This window comes from Macrosteles quadrilineatus, unplaced genomic scaffold (genome assembly GCF_028750875.1).
Source record: "Macrosteles quadrilineatus isolate MER2022 unplaced genomic scaffold, UCM_ALF_1.0 Scaffold_3__2_contigs__length_128488019, whole genome shotgun sequence".
Taxonomy (NCBI): domain Eukaryota; kingdom Metazoa; phylum Arthropoda; class Insecta; order Hemiptera; family Cicadellidae; genus Macrosteles; species Macrosteles quadrilineatus.
Genome location: NW_026542596.1, coordinates 81,634,537 through 81,653,776, shown reverse-complemented (window position 1 = coordinate 81,653,776; position 19,240 = coordinate 81,634,537). Strand labels below are relative to the sequence as shown.

The 19,240-nt window shown below is 36.0% G+C and overlaps 1 protein-coding gene across 1 annotated transcript; it reads right to left on the bottom strand.

Moving 5' to 3' along the window:
• Positions 1-2,132: 2,132 nt before the first annotated feature.
• On the bottom strand, positions 2,133-18,522 carry LOC128989658 (mitochondrial intermediate peptidase-like). The gene is made up of 12 exons (XM_054411623.1): positions 18,165-18,522; positions 17,599-17,708; positions 11,707-11,859; positions 10,673-10,939; positions 10,107-10,295; positions 9,612-9,753; positions 8,598-8,808; positions 6,270-6,397; positions 5,060-5,281; positions 3,472-3,579; positions 3,060-3,185; positions 2,133-2,457 (listed from the first exon to the last, which is right to left on the bottom strand). The coding sequence occupies exons 1-12, from the start codon at positions 18,315-18,317 to the stop codon at positions 2,179-2,181; spliced, it is 2,088 nt and encodes a 695-aa protein (XP_054267598.1). The 5' UTR covers positions 18,318-18,522; the 3' UTR covers positions 2,133-2,178.
• Positions 18,523-19,240: the final 718 nt, after the last annotated feature.

Sequence of the window (19,240 nt, the reverse complement as noted above, 5' to 3'; positions counted from 1 at the left end):
AAAATATATGTTTTAAGTGTTATAAGACGTATCTTTTATTTACCTCCCGTATATATTAATAGACAACCATGTTTCTTGAAAACCTTTTTTCTTAACTCCTATGCATCACAGAGAAAATCTACACACACTGTTAGAAAGATATTTGCCTATAGATGTGCAGAATCTCTTTATAAGTTAAAATAGGCTCAAAAATATGTACAAAAATGAATTTTAAATAATTAAGATGACCCTTATGGGTTGCCATGTTAGAAACAAAATAACAACAAAATAAACAATCAAAACAAATGGAAGAAATTCCAATCACATGTTTTATTTATAGCGTGGGGTGAAAATAGAGAAGTTCCACATAGAGAGTAATAGAGAAGTAATACATACTTTTGGTCGAGTTTTCGACCACTGGGAGATTTCTAGTTGACCCTGGACTAATTTTTGAGTATCAAAAAAGAGTTTTGAGATTTAATTTCTAAAGTGGTACATTTTACTTTGCCGATTAAACATATTGAAACTTGTGGAAGTGGATCTTTCCTTTTCACATCTTACAGAATCACCAAATGTTGATGGGATTATACATTTAACTACATAATAATCATTGAGAAAATAATTATAAGATTGACCGACCGTATACTCAGTGAAAACACTTGGTGCATATATAATTCTTGGTTTATGATTGAGTACAGCTTACACTTTAATTAAAGAATGTCTAGAAGCACGACTTGAGATATTTAGGTTTTTCCCTCATGATGAGCTACAAGTGGCCATAAAAGCTTGATCGATAATGACAGCAGCAGTTTCGACATATTTTTTACAAAGTTAATAAAAATTTTGCCAAAAGCAGAAATGTGATTTTTGCAGTTTTTGACATTTTGTTATAAACTAGCATGGCCGAAGTTTAAATGTTAAAATGATGAAAACATACAAATTCTGTCTCTGATCTGAGTCTGTCTATAAGAGACTCAATGATATTAAAAAATATTGAAATCTTTAAATAAAAAATAATTGACTGACAGAATTAAGAAAAAATTAATCAGTAAAATAGAAGTTTAATTTGACATTTCAAAAAGGATTTCAACTGAATCAATTCATTTCATACTTGGAAGGTTTCTCTATTTACGTCAGTCAATGTTTTACCTTTAGAGACAACTAATAAATGATTCAAAAGCAGAACATTTATCTGGAGTCTGTTGCTATGACGACCAGCAATGCTTAACTGGCGACGTAGTCTTCTCATGGTAACTGTGCTGACAAAAACAATTTTACTTTTATTTTTAAAAATGTTATCCAAAATTGAATGTTTATTAGAATTTCTAAATTATATACAACTACTAGTCAGAAAAATTGGAGGCTAGCTAAATATTGGATAAAACCTTTACTTAGAAAATGACTTATGGTGAGTTAATGCAACTGTTATGATTCATCAATCTGGTCAGCACCAAAAAATAAGGTGTTAAATATAATAACACTAGTGCATTCTGTGACTAGCTCACACAACTACGTTCTTTTTTTAATAAAAAATTGGCGACAGCTGGTCTATATATATGGGATATCTACGTCAGTATCCATTAAGATTGAACAACATTAAGTCATTTCGGTGGTACTATAATGCCACTTAAATTAGGTACTTTAATTTGTACGTATAAGGCCTAATTATTTGGATTATTATAATTTAAGTAATGGTCAAGAAACTAACAAAACTTGTTATGTTAAATAAACATTTTTAATTATTTTTATGTACAAAATGCATAAAAGTGCCAGCAGTCTATGGGTAGAAACCGGCTGTCCCATTTGTGCATCACTGGTCCATATGAATGAAAAATATAGTACTATTGTGGTGTGTTAAGTGAAATGGCTTGGTTTAAATTGTAAATTGAAGAATATTATCAGTTTGGGGCGTATAAGAGAAAACGCCCTAATTTGTTTGGTTAACAAAACAATTTTTTAAATGACAGGTTTATGATAAAATGTTTGTTTGAGTCATTTAACAACTGTTTGGTTAATAAACTTCAAAATCCTTCAACCAGTTTCATACTTTGCGTTCATGCTCCAAATGCCAGAAAGACAAAAATTGTTTATTGTTTGATTGTTTTACATAAATTTAAAGCATAAAGGCCAAAGGGCAATAACAACAAATCTAGTAAATAACAATTTACAGTTTATATACAATAACAAAATCAACTAAATTCACAATGAAAGTTTCTGTGAGTCGAGGTCTTGTATGAGCGCATTTGCCAGGTTGGAGGGAGTGACTTCACGTTGTAAGAAGTCTGCTACCAAGGAGTGTGCAGGTTTGCCGCCTCCGTGCGCAAGGCAGAGGTGACGATAGCGCTCACCTTGCGCTCTGCTCAAAGGGTCTTCTTTGAAACTAGACTGCCAGATCCAGGAGGCCACAGCGCGACTGAGCAGATAAGCGTAATACTTGGCTCCGTAGCCAACTAGGTGGGAGAACCTTAACTGCCATGCCTGGAATAAAGGAATCTGTTCTGTAAATATGATCAGAGGGTAAACACATGTTTGCACAAGTATTAGGTATGTCCATGGAATTGATTCCAAGTAGTACAACACGCAGATTACCACCCAACATAAATTTATCATTTTATTGTAATGGATTTCTTGCAGTAACCTGTTTTGCTGCTAACATTAACCAGATTGAAAGCACAAGTAATTGTTTGACTGATCTCAAACATCACACAGTTAAGGAAGGAAACATTCATCCAGTTAGTATATGATTCCAGTGCCACAGAAAATCATAATATTTGAATACTCAATATGGTAAAATACTCACGTAAGTAATAAATTTATATGTAAAAATCAGTCTGTTATATAAGAGTAATTATTTATTAAGCAAACCCCATTTAAAATGTCAGTTTTCTGGATAACTCACCAACCTCTGGGTCCAAAAATTTTCTAGAGAGGTTTTACTGTAAATTTCAAGTTTGTTATTTTGGGGAAACAAAAGTACGGTTTGAACAAGTCTTAAGCACAAAATGTTGTCTTTTCATGTTTTCTGTGTCCACAATCCGCTATTAATTTGCTAGCATCAGTAATGCAGCTTGACGACTTACAGTGGTAGGAACGTAAGGAATGCCAAAGTACTGTGCCTGTACTTCAGCAAGTATCTCTGTAGTATTGCCCTTCAGAGGGTGTGGTCCATGGTACCTCTGGTCCAGTGCTGAGTAGAACACCTGTACCTGTAAAATAGTGATAACAAATATATCATTAATATATTACATAGTTGTCAGAATTCTATAATTCATTTGAGAATCAAAGAAAGCAAAACTGGGATGGATTAAATTTTAGTTGTGATATTTTGGCTGCTCAGTGCACTATGTATTTCTACTACTTTCTGTTGCTCTCATGTGAGCCGACTAAAATCTTAAGCAAAAACTATAAACTTTCTTTGACTGTCGTAGACAAAAAAATATATCGAATGAAATTTGAAAAAGTTCACTCAAAGAAGTATAATTTGATTTCTACCTGCATTTCCGAAGCAGCGAACAATCGCTTCGACGCACAAAGTCTCTGAAGCATTTCATCTGGCATTGGTTCTTTGGTCATGTAGTGACGAGCAAAACTCTTCAGCACCTAAAACAGAAAATCTGGTGGTTGTACTGTAATTACAGTTGAATAGGCCTTTAAAAAAAACCCATATGGGTGTAAAGTGTTTAGTTTGAGCCGTAATGAAGTGGTACAACTTCCTCCATATTCTGTCTTTACATACATTTTTTGTATGTATAATTTCCATTTCAAGTTGCTATCCTGGTTGGAATGGGTGGACGATGAAGAGTAGGTCAATATATTGCACTTTCCAGTAGGGCTTTAGCATGGACAAAAGAATTAAATATAGACTGATAAAGGAAGGTTCCGAAATGTGCCCCTAGGGTGTGCTCAATGTTTGTCAATTCGCTGCCGTCGTCTACTCACCGTCTGCTACAAGCACTACCACCTTTGCAAACAAAATGCTACTAACGTATAACACCCACTATTCAATATGGGTAAAGTAAAAAGTAAACAATTCTGAAATCCCAATTTTAATAAAAAATCCCACACGGAAAAATAAAGGAACAAACTTCTACTCCCCAGATTCCAGGGAATTCTCTAGAAGTTGGCAACCCTGGCTCCAACTACCAACTTGTCATCGCAACGCTTGCTAGCGCTTGATGCTGCAGCGGTGTGCGCCGAAACTAATCGGCACTCCTAGCGGTGGACGCCAGATTATATGCTAACCGCAGCACTGTTGTCATTCATATTTGATTCTATTGTCTATGGTTTTAGTTTCAGAACCTAAATTACTAGAAATCAAAGACTATGTGTAGACAACTGTGTGATTTTATTTATACTTTGGTTCAATTCCTTATATTGCTGGTTTAAATAGTGTTTAAAATGTATATCACGGTTTTTCAAATCAAACATCATAAGATTTGTTAAATTTTTCTCTGTGTGTTGTAATCAACTCTTGCTGAGAGAAATTTTGAAAACATAAAAATGTTTGTCAGAATAGTATGAACGCCTAAAGTTAGCAAGTGAAGTACCATCATTGTTCACATTCAGTTTACCTCCTGGAGATACAAATTTAACAATTAAATGAGTTTTCAATATAAAACAGAAAAACACACATAAATTCTATATCATATTTGTTTTTAGCTTGACTCTTAGCTTTCTAAGGATGATACAGTAGCCTGATAAACAAACCCTTTGCTCAAACTAAACTTAACTAAAAAATATTTGGATTTATTAATACACATTGATAAGATCATTTGAATACCTACTGGAACCTCAAAAGATAAGAAAAAGGAATAAGAATTAAGAATAAAGATTTTTCAATCTTTGGAGACCTAACTTATTCAATAACAGATAGTTGAGGCCCTACTATAGTTGATTTGTAATGCTTTTTATGTTGATCTAAATTCAAATTGTTTATGTTAGCTTAACATAGCCTACTTGCTACAAGCTCTAAAATGACCTGAGATACTCTGGAGTAAGTCATCTGGTAGGGTATCTGTTAATAAAGTATTATTTGTTTAATACTTTAAAGTATTGACTGACAAAAATCAATAACACCTACACGAGGATCAGAGGCGAAGTACTCCATGAGGATGGACGGAACCTCCGCAAAGTCTGTGGAGCACCTGGTGCCAGTAACGTGTTGGTACTCAGTGCGCGCCAGCATGGAGTGCATGGCGTGGCCCATCTCATGGAATAGATTGTCCACCATAGCAGGCGTCAACAGGCTGGGTCCGGACCAACGGGGCGTCGGCAGGTTCAACATTAGGACTACGATGGGGTGCTGCGACAGACAATACTTCATCACTTACACTCGTCACTAGTGGCTTAGTGCAATTAGTTTGGGTATTCAAAATACAAATTAAAAAGTCAATAAATGTAAAACCTTCTTGTGATCACAGAGAAGTAAGATCCAGAGGAAACATTTAATGGTACACTTGAGTGGTGTCTAGTACTAGCCGATGGTGTCTAGGGCGCTTCGTACTGCTCCCCTCGCCATCATGTACTGCAACGCTCACAGTGGAGGATGACCCTGAGTCCTGTGTGATAGGAATTTCCCCACAGTGTTGGCTGTTCAGTCTCTTCCTACCTCATTACAAGTACATTTCTGCCCCGACATACCAGTGCACGGTTGACCCATAAGCTTGTATCCTCTATATCTTACTTCTCTGTGTTGTGAACAAGAATAACAGAAATATTAAGTGTTTACAATTCCTTGGCAGTTAGCACATTACTTTTATCGGTTTAACCAACCTAAACTGAGATTGTATTATTTTGACAAGCAGTTTTTTTTAGAGATAAGTGAAGTTTGAGCTGAGGCATAATGTAGTGGAACAGCATTCCTAGATCTCAAGCCTAAGGATTTTTATATCCAAGACCAACACTAGTAAATTGGGCTATTTTTTAACGGTTTTGTTTGTTTTCTTTTTTACAGAAAAAAATATTTACCTATGTTTAATTTTCAAATTTTTGTCAACACTTCCAATACAAAATAGTACACAAACCTCAATTTATACAAATGGAGCACTCTAAATAGGCAATTTACGAGGTATGGATGGAAGTAAATTATACAGCATGAAGATGAATGCATCATAGTCAAATCATATGTTATACCCCGCCCATTTCAGTCAGTGTTACTATTGTAGTCTGTTTAGTGTTTAGTCAGGCTACGTTTGTTTCAGTAGACTTTGTTTGGATACCATTCAGAAAACAGTATGTATCACTGAATATAGTACACATAGACAAACATTTTATTCTTTCAAGTTAGGTACCTGATATGATCCGTCACTCAGTTTCTTTCCTCCCTGGATGGTGAAGTGACAGTCCTGATTGGGCTTGTTAGCTCTCTCGTAGAAATCACAGTATATGTAGCCCAATAGCCCCTCACTTTCATGTGACACTACAACAAACACAGAGAAAAATAAGCACTTAGGCTACCAACTTTTAACCATGTCATACTAAACACTCTTTTTATACCTCTATATTTCTACCTAGACTATAAAAGGTACATTTTGTCCAACCACTTAACGGTGAAGGAATCCAGAATGGATTATTCTTTAGCTATCATTAGACTGTTAATATACTTTTAATCAAAGGTTGTACACCATTACTGACTAGAAGATCTTGTCTTGCATTGTTTTTGAATTAAACATCATTCAAAATGTTACTCAAGAGAGTCACATGAAAGTCTTGATTGAGCCGAGTTCAAGCCTCTAACCTTTTTTCAAGGCAAGCTTTTTATGCAATGTATCTGTTGTCGTTGTCATTATGATAAATTGATACATAGCCTTCTCTAGCACACAAGGCCGTGTCGAGCGAAAACTGGCAACGTTGCATCGAGTCTTGGCGCGCGATCCTTACCATTACAATGAACGTAGGAGTTGCGTACCGACTTACTTATTTGCGCTTCTACTACCTTAAATAATTAGTAATGACATTGAAATTGTTACTACAACATGCCAGATAGATGTGTTGTGCCTGAGTGCAAGAGTAATTACGAAAGCTCAATTTAAAAAAACTGAAGAATACATACAGTGCTTTAAGATTCCGTATGATCCACCGCGTAAGCAACAATGGCTTCATGTTATTCTTCGGTCAGATAGGACACTTCAAACAATTCTCGTGTTTGCGTGAAACATTTTCAAGAAGATGACCTAATTTTTGTATAAAAATAAAAGAATAAGACAATGATTGGTATAAATATTTACGAGAGAAGCGAGTTTAAGGTAAGAATACCATACCTAGACTATTTATATATGTAGACTCTATCACACCCAGGTCATTGTGAGTATTGTGACCCATGTGATATTTTTCTTTTTTTTGTATTTATTGCTGCAAAACTATTTGTAATAAACAAAGAATTTTTCTCTCTCTCTCTCTCTAGACTATTTCCTAATTTACCTTCGTACCTTAATGATAAACGCTGCTTAACAAAATAACTGCAATAATTAGTATTTCGATGAAATAAACCGGTGTTTGTTTTTGTTTTAAGTACTAGTCAAAAATATGTACTACACCATTTAAAAATGATAGCATCAGAGTCCGACTCGTCTGAATGTCGATTTGGTTAAAAAATTTAATGAATATTGTGGAAAGCCATAAGGCCTAGCTTCGGAAATCGTTTACAAAATGGTAAACGTCTTATTTATTTTTATTTTATATTCCAACGGAAAGCTTTATTTTGATATTGGTAAACATATGAACAAGACTTGCTTACGAATAGTAAAATACAATGTTTATAGTAAATTTATTGTTTTGCTTAAAGAATATTCAAATAAAATAAATTATTCGGTCAGTATGCCTTCAAAAAAGAAAATAAAACTTCAAATTTTGTTGTAGCTAGCTAGATTTATGGTTCCACAGTCCTCAGGCAGGCTAAAACTTCATATTCCTACCGTATTTCAAATTGAAAATCATCATATTTGATCAAGTTGTTAGATGTTAATCTCTAAAAATCTATTTGCAATGGGAGTTTTATTTAAAATTATCAAATTGACAAAGAAAATATGCAAAGTCCAGACATTTCCACATTCATCGTACTTACTATACGATAAATACAACCAAATAAAAACATTATATTTGTATTTTTAGTTTTAGACATATTGTGCTGTTGTATTTTTTGACTAAATAAATATCCTTAACTACCTTGATTCTAATTGTCATACCCTAAAATCCACTTATATATGTCATTCACATATTTTCATTAATTGATACAGAGCAGCGAAAACAATTATACTCCCATAGCCTAGCGTGTGTGCTGGACCCAGGCGGCGGGTGGTTGCGATGTTGCCAGTTCGAACATCCTTACTCATATACACCTTGTGTATTAGAGATGGCTATGGTTGATATGTCATAAGTTAATATTGGTTAAGAAACAAACATTATAAAAGTTATTTTATTTAGGCAACATTGATGCTTGATCGCATAAAGTTTTACGATTAAGTGAACTGACACAGACATTCATTTAGGGTTTTAGGCTACCCTTGGCAATAACATCAAGCCACTCTCAGACTTATAATCTACTCTAGACCCATTAATAATGTGATGTGTACGTTGAATACACTTTATGCCATCCAAACCTAAATAGTTTGTCACCTCACCTGCCACTTTGTAGACATCAGAGGCCCAAAGTTCTCCAGGTTGTGTCTCCTCTGTCTGCAGACTGATGCCGTACAGCTGTTGGAACAGAGAGTTAAGACCTTCCATGCAACCTCCCAGGGAGAAATACGGAGAGAACTCGCTGCTGTTGGCTTTCAGCCATTTCCGCTTGGCCTGGTTGGTTAGGTAAGGAATGTCCCAGGCCGCAAGTGGCTACAATGATGAGTTAGTTTAGTTTTACAACTTACACTCATCAAGACAACTTACACATTAGGATGAACTAAGTCTATGTTATGAGAAAATATTGTAAATTGTAAGGAAAGTAATAAGCCTTAGTAAGCAGTGATTAAAGTTATAATAGTCTTTGACTTGTGAACTGCAAAGGTTTCATTGAACTAGGAACACAGTCAAAATTCTATCTTAGACTAACCAACACAAGGAAACTTTTCATCCAATTGTAAATTTTGAAGCTCATTTTTCGTGTCTAGCTCTAGTCCGGTGACACTTTTCATTAGTGTCGATGAAATTTTGTTTCTATTATTTTAGGGTTACCGGTAATTTCATGATGTGTGCTTTACTGTTTGGTTATATAACTAGGGGACGAGTTATTGTTTATTATAAGATCGTTTTATTTGGCTAAACTACAGATCTGTGCGTGGAATGTATCCAGCAAAGCAAGGGGTGAGCCGGTACACCCCAAGGTGAACTGTACTGATAAATTTTAGTGGCAGTGACAAGGATCCGAACCCACGACATCGCTGCCTTGGGCCCAAAGTCCGTGACGCTACCAACTGAGCCACCGACTCACCACTGTATATGATACAGCATTGTATTTAAAAATTGTGGTACAGAAAAAATATACAGTAAGAATAGCCAAATCGTTTTGCAAGAGACAACTAATAGAGACTTCCACTGTATTGAAAAATCTTGTTTTTTAGTTAGGGCAGTGTTTGTGTTGGACAGTGTAAGTTGGCCTATTTCTTTTCCAAGCAAGCATTTGAACAAAATGATCATACCCTCGACTGAGCGTAGTTCTCTAGCTTCATCTTGGTCATGTTGTCAAAGTCTTCTTGAGCTCTTGGCCGCAACTGTTCTGTCAATGTGTCTAGGAACTCGGATACCACCTCCGGCTCTTCCACAATACTGGACTTGAGGGCTCTGCAAGTAATAATACACTTAGTTTATTCTAACAATAAATTTACAACTTCTACAAATTTTATTTTGCTCTAGAAGAGTCAAAATAAATCAGTATATTTTTTCCTTAAACAACGATTTATGATTTACAGTAAGTCGTTGGAGGCCAGTAAAGGCAAAAGCAAGGGATCTGCAAGCCAGACTTTTTACTACAGGCCGAGTTTAAAATGTTCACTTTTAGGTTGTAGGCCAAAATTGGATTGCTTTGGAAAGTATTACTTTTTTTTAATATTAATTGTCTACAGCATTGTACACGGTTTATCATTCATTTTTTGGAGAAATAGTAAGACAATTTATGAGTTTTGTTTATTACCCACCTGTGAGCAAAGGTAGGAAAGCCACACACAGAGGCCAAGTTGTAGCGAGATTGCAGCATCTCGGAGAGTCGATAGTCCTGCTGAGCGTCAGGGTACAAGTAGATCTTGTAAGCTGCCTCTCTCGCTCTCTCATCGGGTGAGTCTGCATACAAACCGTTCACTATCACCTTGTCCCCCTCCATCATGAATCTGTAAACACAATAAAACCAAGTGTGTCGAGTAACTATCAATAACGCTCTAATCCTTGTAATCAATTGGATTGGCCAGAACATGGAAACCTAGTTATCCAAATACCTCCATCACTGCAAACCCTCAGACTACGCGAATTTCCATTGGCCTGAATGGATTCTCACTCACAAAACCTAACCAATATTCGCATCATTACAAACACAATATCAAAATACAAAAATCTGCTTATTTCCAGAACTTTGTCTCCCTCCATCAAGAATCTAAATAGGCCTACATAAAATAAAACCTTGGATCATTTAAATAGCTCTCTAGGCTAATAACATAGTTTTTCAATGATAACATAATTTCTTAACAAATCAAACACTTTGAAAACTTACAAGTTACGGATGTCTTTGGGCACGACCTCGGCAGGCACAGCGCGAGGTGTTACAGCACCGGCCATGAACCTCTGCCCCAGCTGTAGAATGTAATCATTGAGTTGCACAACCTCCCTGCGTTGATCTTCAGGCAAGTGGATCCCACACAACTCAAAATCAAACATGAACAGCCGGGCGACATGCTCGTCTATGGCTGTGGTGGGGATCTTATCACCTCCTTCCACAACCGCCCGCAGTGCTTGGTACAGTGGTTTGTTGGTGTTCAACCTGATAAATAGAATTATAAGAAAAATTTTAGTAAAACCCCAGGACAAAACTTTAACAAATTTAGACTTTTTTATATTTATATAAATTGTATCTGGCTGTAAACTGAGTGCTGCCACTTTTAATAGTGTAACATACTAAATTGGAGTAATGAGGCCTCTAGTTTAAATTACTCTTGATTGGCTGGTAGACCTACTATAAAATCTATAAGACATTTTCTGGAAGAATAGGGGATCAGTCTAATGGCAATTACTAAAAATATTTTAACTTTTAATATAGGAACCTTAAAATGTCGACAATCAAAGCAACATACTAAGAACATAAGAATTTTTAAACCATTTAATGACAAGAAATTATTCAGACTTAGGCTAAACTTCTCTGTAGTAATTTTAGTCATTTAAGCACGGAGCAAATTTTTTTTGGGGGGGGGGATATAGAATCTGTTTCATCCTGGTTGCTGACATGAGATAACTTTTTGGCTATTATATACGATCAATAGTGACAAGAAGTTTAAAGTAGGCTAGTAATGGCATTGACTATTGTCAAAGGTATAAGTGAAAAGAATCATTTACTCGGTTCAAAATCTAATAAACCAGGCTAATAAACGGACTGGATGATTTTCTCTGTCTCACAACACCAGCTACTGTGTATCTATAGCTCCAGATTTATTTACTTTGGTATTGAACTATGACGAACAACATTATTCTCGGTAATTACAGTATCATACATTTGTGTACTGTTGTCATATTGTGTAGCCTAGGCCTACTCACTTCTCGACAACTCCACTGATGGTGATGCAAGCGTCTTCTGCTGCTTGTGCGAAGGTTCCGCGAGGGTGAGCAATGCGAATGAACTCAGCCAAGTCTGCCACCCGACACAAAGAGTCTGACAGCTCGTCAAAGATGCTAACCATCTTACGGGTTCTAATCCAACAAAGTAGGTCTTAGTTTTAAGTGTCCTGGACTATGGTGTTTAGTAGCACATTTGTTAATCACAAAGCAAACCATGATATCAATGTAAAATGTGCAAATAGCAACAAACATGTTTGGCTGAGCCCTAACAAGGTATATAGACCCAACAAAATATACAGGGTACGGTGACTGAAAATAAAGCAGGTTTTTAATTTTTAATGCTTCAATACTTTTGTAAAGGCCTTCTGCCGCTACCAACAATCATCAACTACTTTATAAATGATTTTATAGCTAGAAGAGAAACTCAAACATTTCTTTGTATGTAACATTAAATACTAACCCCTTCCACGATTATATCGCCGCTACCGCGACATTCACGTCTAACCGTTCCACTCTTATGTCGCAGCCGCCACGACATTTTCAGCATCGCCTTTTTATTAATAAATCCCTTTTATACAAATAGCGTTTGCATGTTTTGAACTTGTGTTGAATACATACTCAATGTTTCCTCATTCATTTTACATGTCTTTGGTAGCACAAAAAATATTTAAAAATGTTTTAGTCAGCTGTGGAGTAAAGAATAATGAAATGACAATAGTAACAATGACGACGAAAATCTCCATAAAAATCTAAGTTTGAAAATGCATTTTTTCAGTAAAAATATACCTATCAATCCCTTCTTGTAATGTCTGATTTGAATTGGCAACTAGATAATTAATGTTGATAAAGTGTTTTACAAATCCTAAAAATGTGTTAGAGCCCACCGGTAACGTTTTTTACAAAACCCCCCAAAAAAATATTTTGTATAGCCTACCACAGTTAATTTTTTTTATTATGACAATACAAAAAATATTTTATGGCTATATGTTTTTGATTTTGTGTTTTACTTGTGCCTACGATTTTAAGCTGAACAAGAATCAAGCCCTCAAGTACAACAAATAAATTATTTTAGTTAGTATGTAGTACACACAAAACCCCAAAACATGTTCTTTTGCATGACGATAAATGCAAGCGCATGGGACAAAAAGGGGTCAACTAATCCGAGTGGAAAGGGTTAAAGACTTAAAGCATCAAAGACATCAAAGTATTATGTAATTGGTTGTAGCCTACTTGAGAGACAAATGTGAGATTGTTTTGTATGGCCTACTTGTTCGATAAAAACTGTTCAAAATGTGGTTTCTATTTTTACAGGCTTATCAAAGATCTTTGGTAGGTTAAGTACCACTTCTTGCTTGCTAACCTTCACCTGATTAAGGCTCAAAATAGATACAGATGTAACAGTGATTAATTAGGGGACATAATTCTATCACGGTATAACTGCAGATTTGATCAAATAACTAATAGCATAAGTTTTTTTTTCTTCTTCTTTTTGCTATGACGCTAGGCACGAGCCCGGGATTGTTTTAGTGAATTTCCCATATAGGGAATAAGCTATTAGGTACCGTAGTACTCATGGTAAGACCTGGACCCAGGACCGATTTACTTTTTTGTTTTATTTATTTATTTATTTACAGACGGAAAACTCCATTTTCATAACATACAATCATGGCAAGACATTTCATTCAGACTTACATAGAACAATTCATACATAACATCAAGATGACCTGACTAAAGAACCCTAATAAATAAGAATGTATCAAAATATATCAATATATATAACAATAAATAACAAAAAATAACAATGAATAACAATGAATAACAATAAATAGCAATAAAAAACAATAAATAACAATAAATACAATAAATAACAACAATAATTAACAATCAACATGGGGAACAACAAATTTGGTAATTAGCTAACAAAGATAAAAAATCAAAAAACAAGTAACAGTAAAACAACAACTACAATGATAAAGAAACAAAAAAGAAGGTAACAGTAATGATCTCAACAGCAGCTAAGCATAGAAACTCTTCAGCCCATTTCTAAAGACTTCATCGGACATGGAGAAGAAGTCCAGGTGTTCTGGAAGACAGTTTCCAAGGCGATGGAGACGTGGCATAGTGCTGTGGTACGCATATTGTGTAGAGCAATATCTCCTCTCAAACAGTTGTTTTGATCTTGTCGATTTCAACGCTCGAAGGTCGATTCTTCCCAACAATTCAGGTGAGTCCACTGAAGCTGAGATTATCTTCTTCAGAAACATTAAATCGGAGACTCTACGCCTGACTGACAAGGGTTGAAGACGAAGGAGGTGGCTTAGCTCGTCCAAGGGTACATCTTCATAACGAAAGCCCAGCTGCAGTCCAACAATTCGAATGAATCGTCTTTGTATTCCCTCAAGAAGTACTATGTGGCCCAGCTGATACGGTGACCACACTGGAGAACAGTACTCAAGGATAGGGCGGATAAGTTGAACGTAAAGAGTCCTTAGTGCTTCTGGCGAAAAACCGTCCTTAGACACTCTAATAATAAAACCAAGAACAGAGTTTGCTCTTCTACTAATGGCATCAAGGTGAGCATCGGGACTTAGTGACGATGTTAAAGTCACACCAAGGTCTTTAACAACAGATGATCTGGAAAGTGATTTTCCTCCAAGAGTATAACCATACATCATGGTATTTGCCCGTCGTGAGAAGGAGAGCACTGTGCATTTGGAGATGTTAAGCTCCATTTCATTCTTGAGGCACCACAGTAATACTTGGTCAAGGTCGGCTTGAAGCATATCACAATCATACTCCGACGAAATTTCATTGTATATTTTAGCATCATCTGCAAAGAGTAATATTTTACAATTTGTGACTACTGAGACCAGGTCATTCACAAATATGGAAAACAGCACAGGACCCAATAACGAGCCCTGGGGGACTCCAGAGAGAACAGGAAACGCTGTGGATGTACATCCATTGTATCTGACAACCTGGTGACGATTACTGACATAGCTTCTGAACCAACTAAGCATGGCACCAGTAACACCCAAATTGCTGAGCTTAGCCAGTAGATGTTCATGACTCAATCTGTCAAAAGCCTTCGACATGTCCAGGTAAATGCTGTCTACCTGATGACTTCTGTTGAAGGCTGATATTATATCATCTTGATAGATAACCAGGTTGGATGCAGCTGATCTACCGCTATAGAAGCCATGCTGGGCTGTTGATAAGTGGTTCTTAATAAAAAAATTTAATCTAGTGAGAACCGGGGATTCAAAAACTTTGGCGAGCGATGATTGTATGGAGATTGGTCTGTAGTTTTTTATGTCTGAAGAATTACCATTCTTGAAGATAGGTGTAACAAAACTTGTCTTTAGGCAGTGGGGAAAGATACCCAAGTGCAAAAACCAGTTGATGTATACTGTCAAGTGAGGGGCAAGAATCCAGCTACAGTACTTTAATATTAATGGTGGAATATCGTCAGGACCAGCTCCCTTATTACCATCTAAGGTGGAGAGAACCTTTTCGACTTCATTGCAAGAAACAGAAAACTCAGTTAAGGAACCAGAAGAACACTGATCTTCGAAGAAAGGATCTCTTTCAGATGGTTTGAAAACTGAAGAAAAGTGTTTAGCAAAGAGCTCACAGATGTCTTGTGGGATAGTTGCAGTTGTTTCACCAAGGCTCATCGTATTATTGGTTTTCGCAGAGTTCTTCGTGTTATTGATGTGAGCCCAGAAAGCTTTAACATTGTACTGCATGGAGTCTTCAACCTTGCTAATGTACTGTTGGTAACAACGTGAGGTGAGTTCCTTGCACTGTGCCCTCACAAGACAAAAATCATGGTAATAACGTAGGTTTGAAGTAGCCTTATACTGACGATGGAGCTTCTTCTTCAATATAACCAGCTTCTTTAGATCATGAGTAAACCAACATGGGAAGGAAGATCTTCTAATGCATTTAATTGGTGTATGAGACTTGATTAGGGTACTAAAATTGGTACAAATACACCAATAGGGAGGGATACATACTGCCAGGACTGTAAGTCATCAAAAATTCCTTCCTTATTACTATTGATGAAGTCGTACTTGTAAACTTCACTATTTGCTTTGCAAAGACCAGAACATGTTACTTCGATGTCCAATGCAGGGTGATGAGATTCAGATGGTACCAGTGGATCCAGGGCCAAATCGACAGACACCTCGTTGAGAGAGGAAAACACCAGGTCAAGCAAAACACCTCGCTCGTTCAAAATCGTATTACACTGTTGCAACTGGAAGAGATTAATTAGATTCAAAACAGAACGAGAAGATGAATCGTGTGACGTTTCGGTGGAGCATGACCAATCTCTATTTGGCAGATTAAAATCCCCAACTATAAAAACTGGTCCAGGTGAGTTGAGGGAAAATATAATTTCTTCACAAAGAGAGCTAAATTCAATATACTGGTCTTGAGGCTTATTGGGTGGAAGATAGACAGCACAGAGGATCAATGTACAATTTCTTAACTTGATCCGCGTGAAGACACATTCAACTGAGCTAACTGGCTGCACAACCTCCAGAGAAACCAATCTCTTACTGACAGCCACAATAACACCTCCCCCACTTTTCTTACTTGAAGACTCCACAGAACGATCACATCGATATATCTGGTATATTGATAGGCCAAGTTCAGCATCATCTATATCAGGAATCAAGTTTGTCTCTACAAGAACGATTACATCAAAATTACTGGCGGCAACAGAGAGCTTAAATACATTCAGTTTACTTCTAAGCCCATTGACATTCTGATAATAACAATGTAATTTAGGAGTCTGGTCTACATAAGGTCACATGGACACAGGGACGTCACTGCTTTTAGCTGGAACGCTGATAATAGTAGGGATCCCATAGACGTATTTGATCGTCAAGGACTCTTCACCTCCCTTCTTTCTAGCATCTAGCTCATTTCTGATTTTTTGTAGATACTGACGTTCTTTAGTAGTACGATCTCTGCTTACTGAAAGATCGGAATAGTCGTTGCTTACTGCAGAGACCAAATCCAGAGAAAATTTGCTAGTGAACATTCTGGCATCAGTTGGTGACTGGAATATAATCTTCAATGTCCCTAGTCCCATTTTTGACTCTAAAAACTTAAAATTTAGCATTTTATTTCCATACCATTTTGTAGAGCTTAAAAGAACAAATAATTTAATATATTGAAGCGTTATTATGCACCTAATGGTTACGAATAAAATTCCAAAAAACTGTAAATTAAAAATTCTCATGTTATTTTTATGGAGAATAAGTAAACTGTTTTAGTTTGCTTGTTTGTGAACATATTTTGATGAATTTTGGAAAATACATTTATTTCTTACTGACTATTAACATTTTCATTTTACAAAAAAAATAAAATGTTTACCCTCCCTGTTGCAGCAAACCTAAGTAGGCCTACTCGTTATATTTAATTAGGCTATTTAAATAAGGAATGAATGTGATATTTTTAAAGTTGCATTTTAGTGTAAATCCAATCAGGCAAAGGGAAATTGGCTAAGCCTGCAGGTTTGCTGCGGCGGGGGTATTTCACATTACTTAAGGCTAGACCCAGGGGTTGTGGCAATATCACTTCTAGATAAAATCAATCGGTGATTTGGCGGAATTTGAACCCGGGACCTCAGACCCGCCATAAATTTTATTGGGGGAATCTAGGTCCCACGCTCTAACCACTTGACCAACTCGCTCCCCCAGTAATGTAGTATAAATAGAATAATAATAACTTAAAAGTAGGAAAGTCTTTCAACAGTCAAATTCATTTGATTTTTTTTATTTGATTCTTCTTTTACCCTCTACCTAAACAAGCAAATTACAATTAATTTGTCTGAGAAAATTTATGAGGAAAATTTACCTATTAGGGTTGCAAGTTTCCTCAACAAGTTCATCGGCCTTTGCAATTGCTCTTTCCTTGAGCAAGTAAAATCCTTCATGACTGTGAAGCTCTGGTATGCCAAAAAGTCCCTGTAAAAGATTAGCCTATTAACGGATAACTTATATTAACTTATAAGCGATATACGGTAAGTTACCCCCTTTCATTTACAACTTAAAACACCTTCTATTATTTCTTACTCTGCTCATTGTGATAGGGAAGTTGGTGTAGTTTTCACCAACCCAATGATCAAGAATAGGCCTAGTTAAACATTTTGGCCAGCCTACGTTAAGTTTGGGCTGCATTTTAGTATCTGTCCTACACTCATTCGAATGAATATATTGATTGATATATGCCTATCGATTATTTCATTCGATATTATCAAGTTTGATTAGATAGACACCTAACCTAACTAACCAAATTAAATTATCGATCGAATAACCTATAGCCTATATCGATATTTTTCATTTGAATGAGTGTAGGATAGATACTAAAGCGCAGCCTAAGTTAGGCCTATTACAAATTTTAAAATACAAATGACAACTTACAGTTCCTTCCTTGGTTAGATTTAGGTTTAATATTCTGCCAGGCCTTGAATTGAAGGCTGTAGCCAAAGGAGTCCACGTACTAACAGAACACCTAGCTAGTAAACTGTTTTGTTTACTTAGACTTGACAAAACACCTAAAAACGGTTGTTTCATTTTATTGCGAGATAAAATCTGAGGACAAAGATAACAAAGGGAATTACATCAATAGAACTTCAATAGCCTAGGACTAACACGCGTTATCTAATACTAAATTTGTCCTTAAATGACTGTCCTTGATGATAATGAAAAACTTATATCGCTTAATTTTATTATTCTCATATTTCAATGAGGTTATGTTATGATAATAATCCGAGCAGTAATGCATAATGCAATGTATATGTAACACAAACAATGATGCAAAAATACTGCAGTGGTGCATGTGCAGTGAAATAATCTTCATGAAGATTACGAGAAATTTAGTTTGAAAATTGTAATTGCTAACAAGGGATAAGCATTGGTTATGTTATCATAGAAATATGAAGATCGGACCCACTTTATTTTGCTTTATAATCTAACGTGGAGTCATTATTATCATTGAGTATAACACCATAATAGTCGATGTTATTATTAAATAAATTATCTATTTAGTATTTATAGAAGTACTTAAGAGATCATATCACTTAATTATTAACAATTATTCTTTTAGAGGGCAGTTATACGTCATAATGACAAATAGATTATTCTATACGAGGTCAATAAAAAGTCAAACCCCTCCCCCTCCCCATCTAATATTTATCTATGTAAATATATAGATAGATATCATTTTGGTGGCAGTATGCTGTAAGTTTTACAGTTACAATTTCCATCTACCCACCACCAGACACGGCCACCTCACCTTTGACTTGAGGCCGCAGCCTTAGAAGTGGCAACGGGTCGCCGGAATGTTATCCCCCTGGAATTTTACCCCCTGAGCAAAGCTGACGTCACAATGACGTAGTAACCTGAGTGGCCAAAAGTTTGTTCGCGGCCCGAATTTTACCCCCGCGGATTTGGAAGTCTAATGAAAATAGTCAGAGCGTGATTAATTAGATTAGCCA

What these genes read in the sequence shown, in the direction of transcription:
- LOC128989658 (XM_054411623.1), bottom strand. Translation starts at nt 18,317, where the DNA reads ATGAAACAACCGTTTTTAGGTGTTTTGTCAAGTCTAAGTAAACAAAAC. An exon ending in ATCAGTGGAGTTGTCGAGAA is followed by an intron (nt 10,940 to 11,706) that starts GTGAGTAGGCCT and finishes TCTATTTATCAG; the next exon opens with GTTGAACACCAACAAACCAC. An exon ending in TTCCTTACGTTCCTACCACT is followed by an intron (nt 2,458 to 3,059) that starts GTAAGTCGTCAA and finishes CCTTTATTCCAG; the next exon opens with GCATGGCAGTTAAGGTTCTC.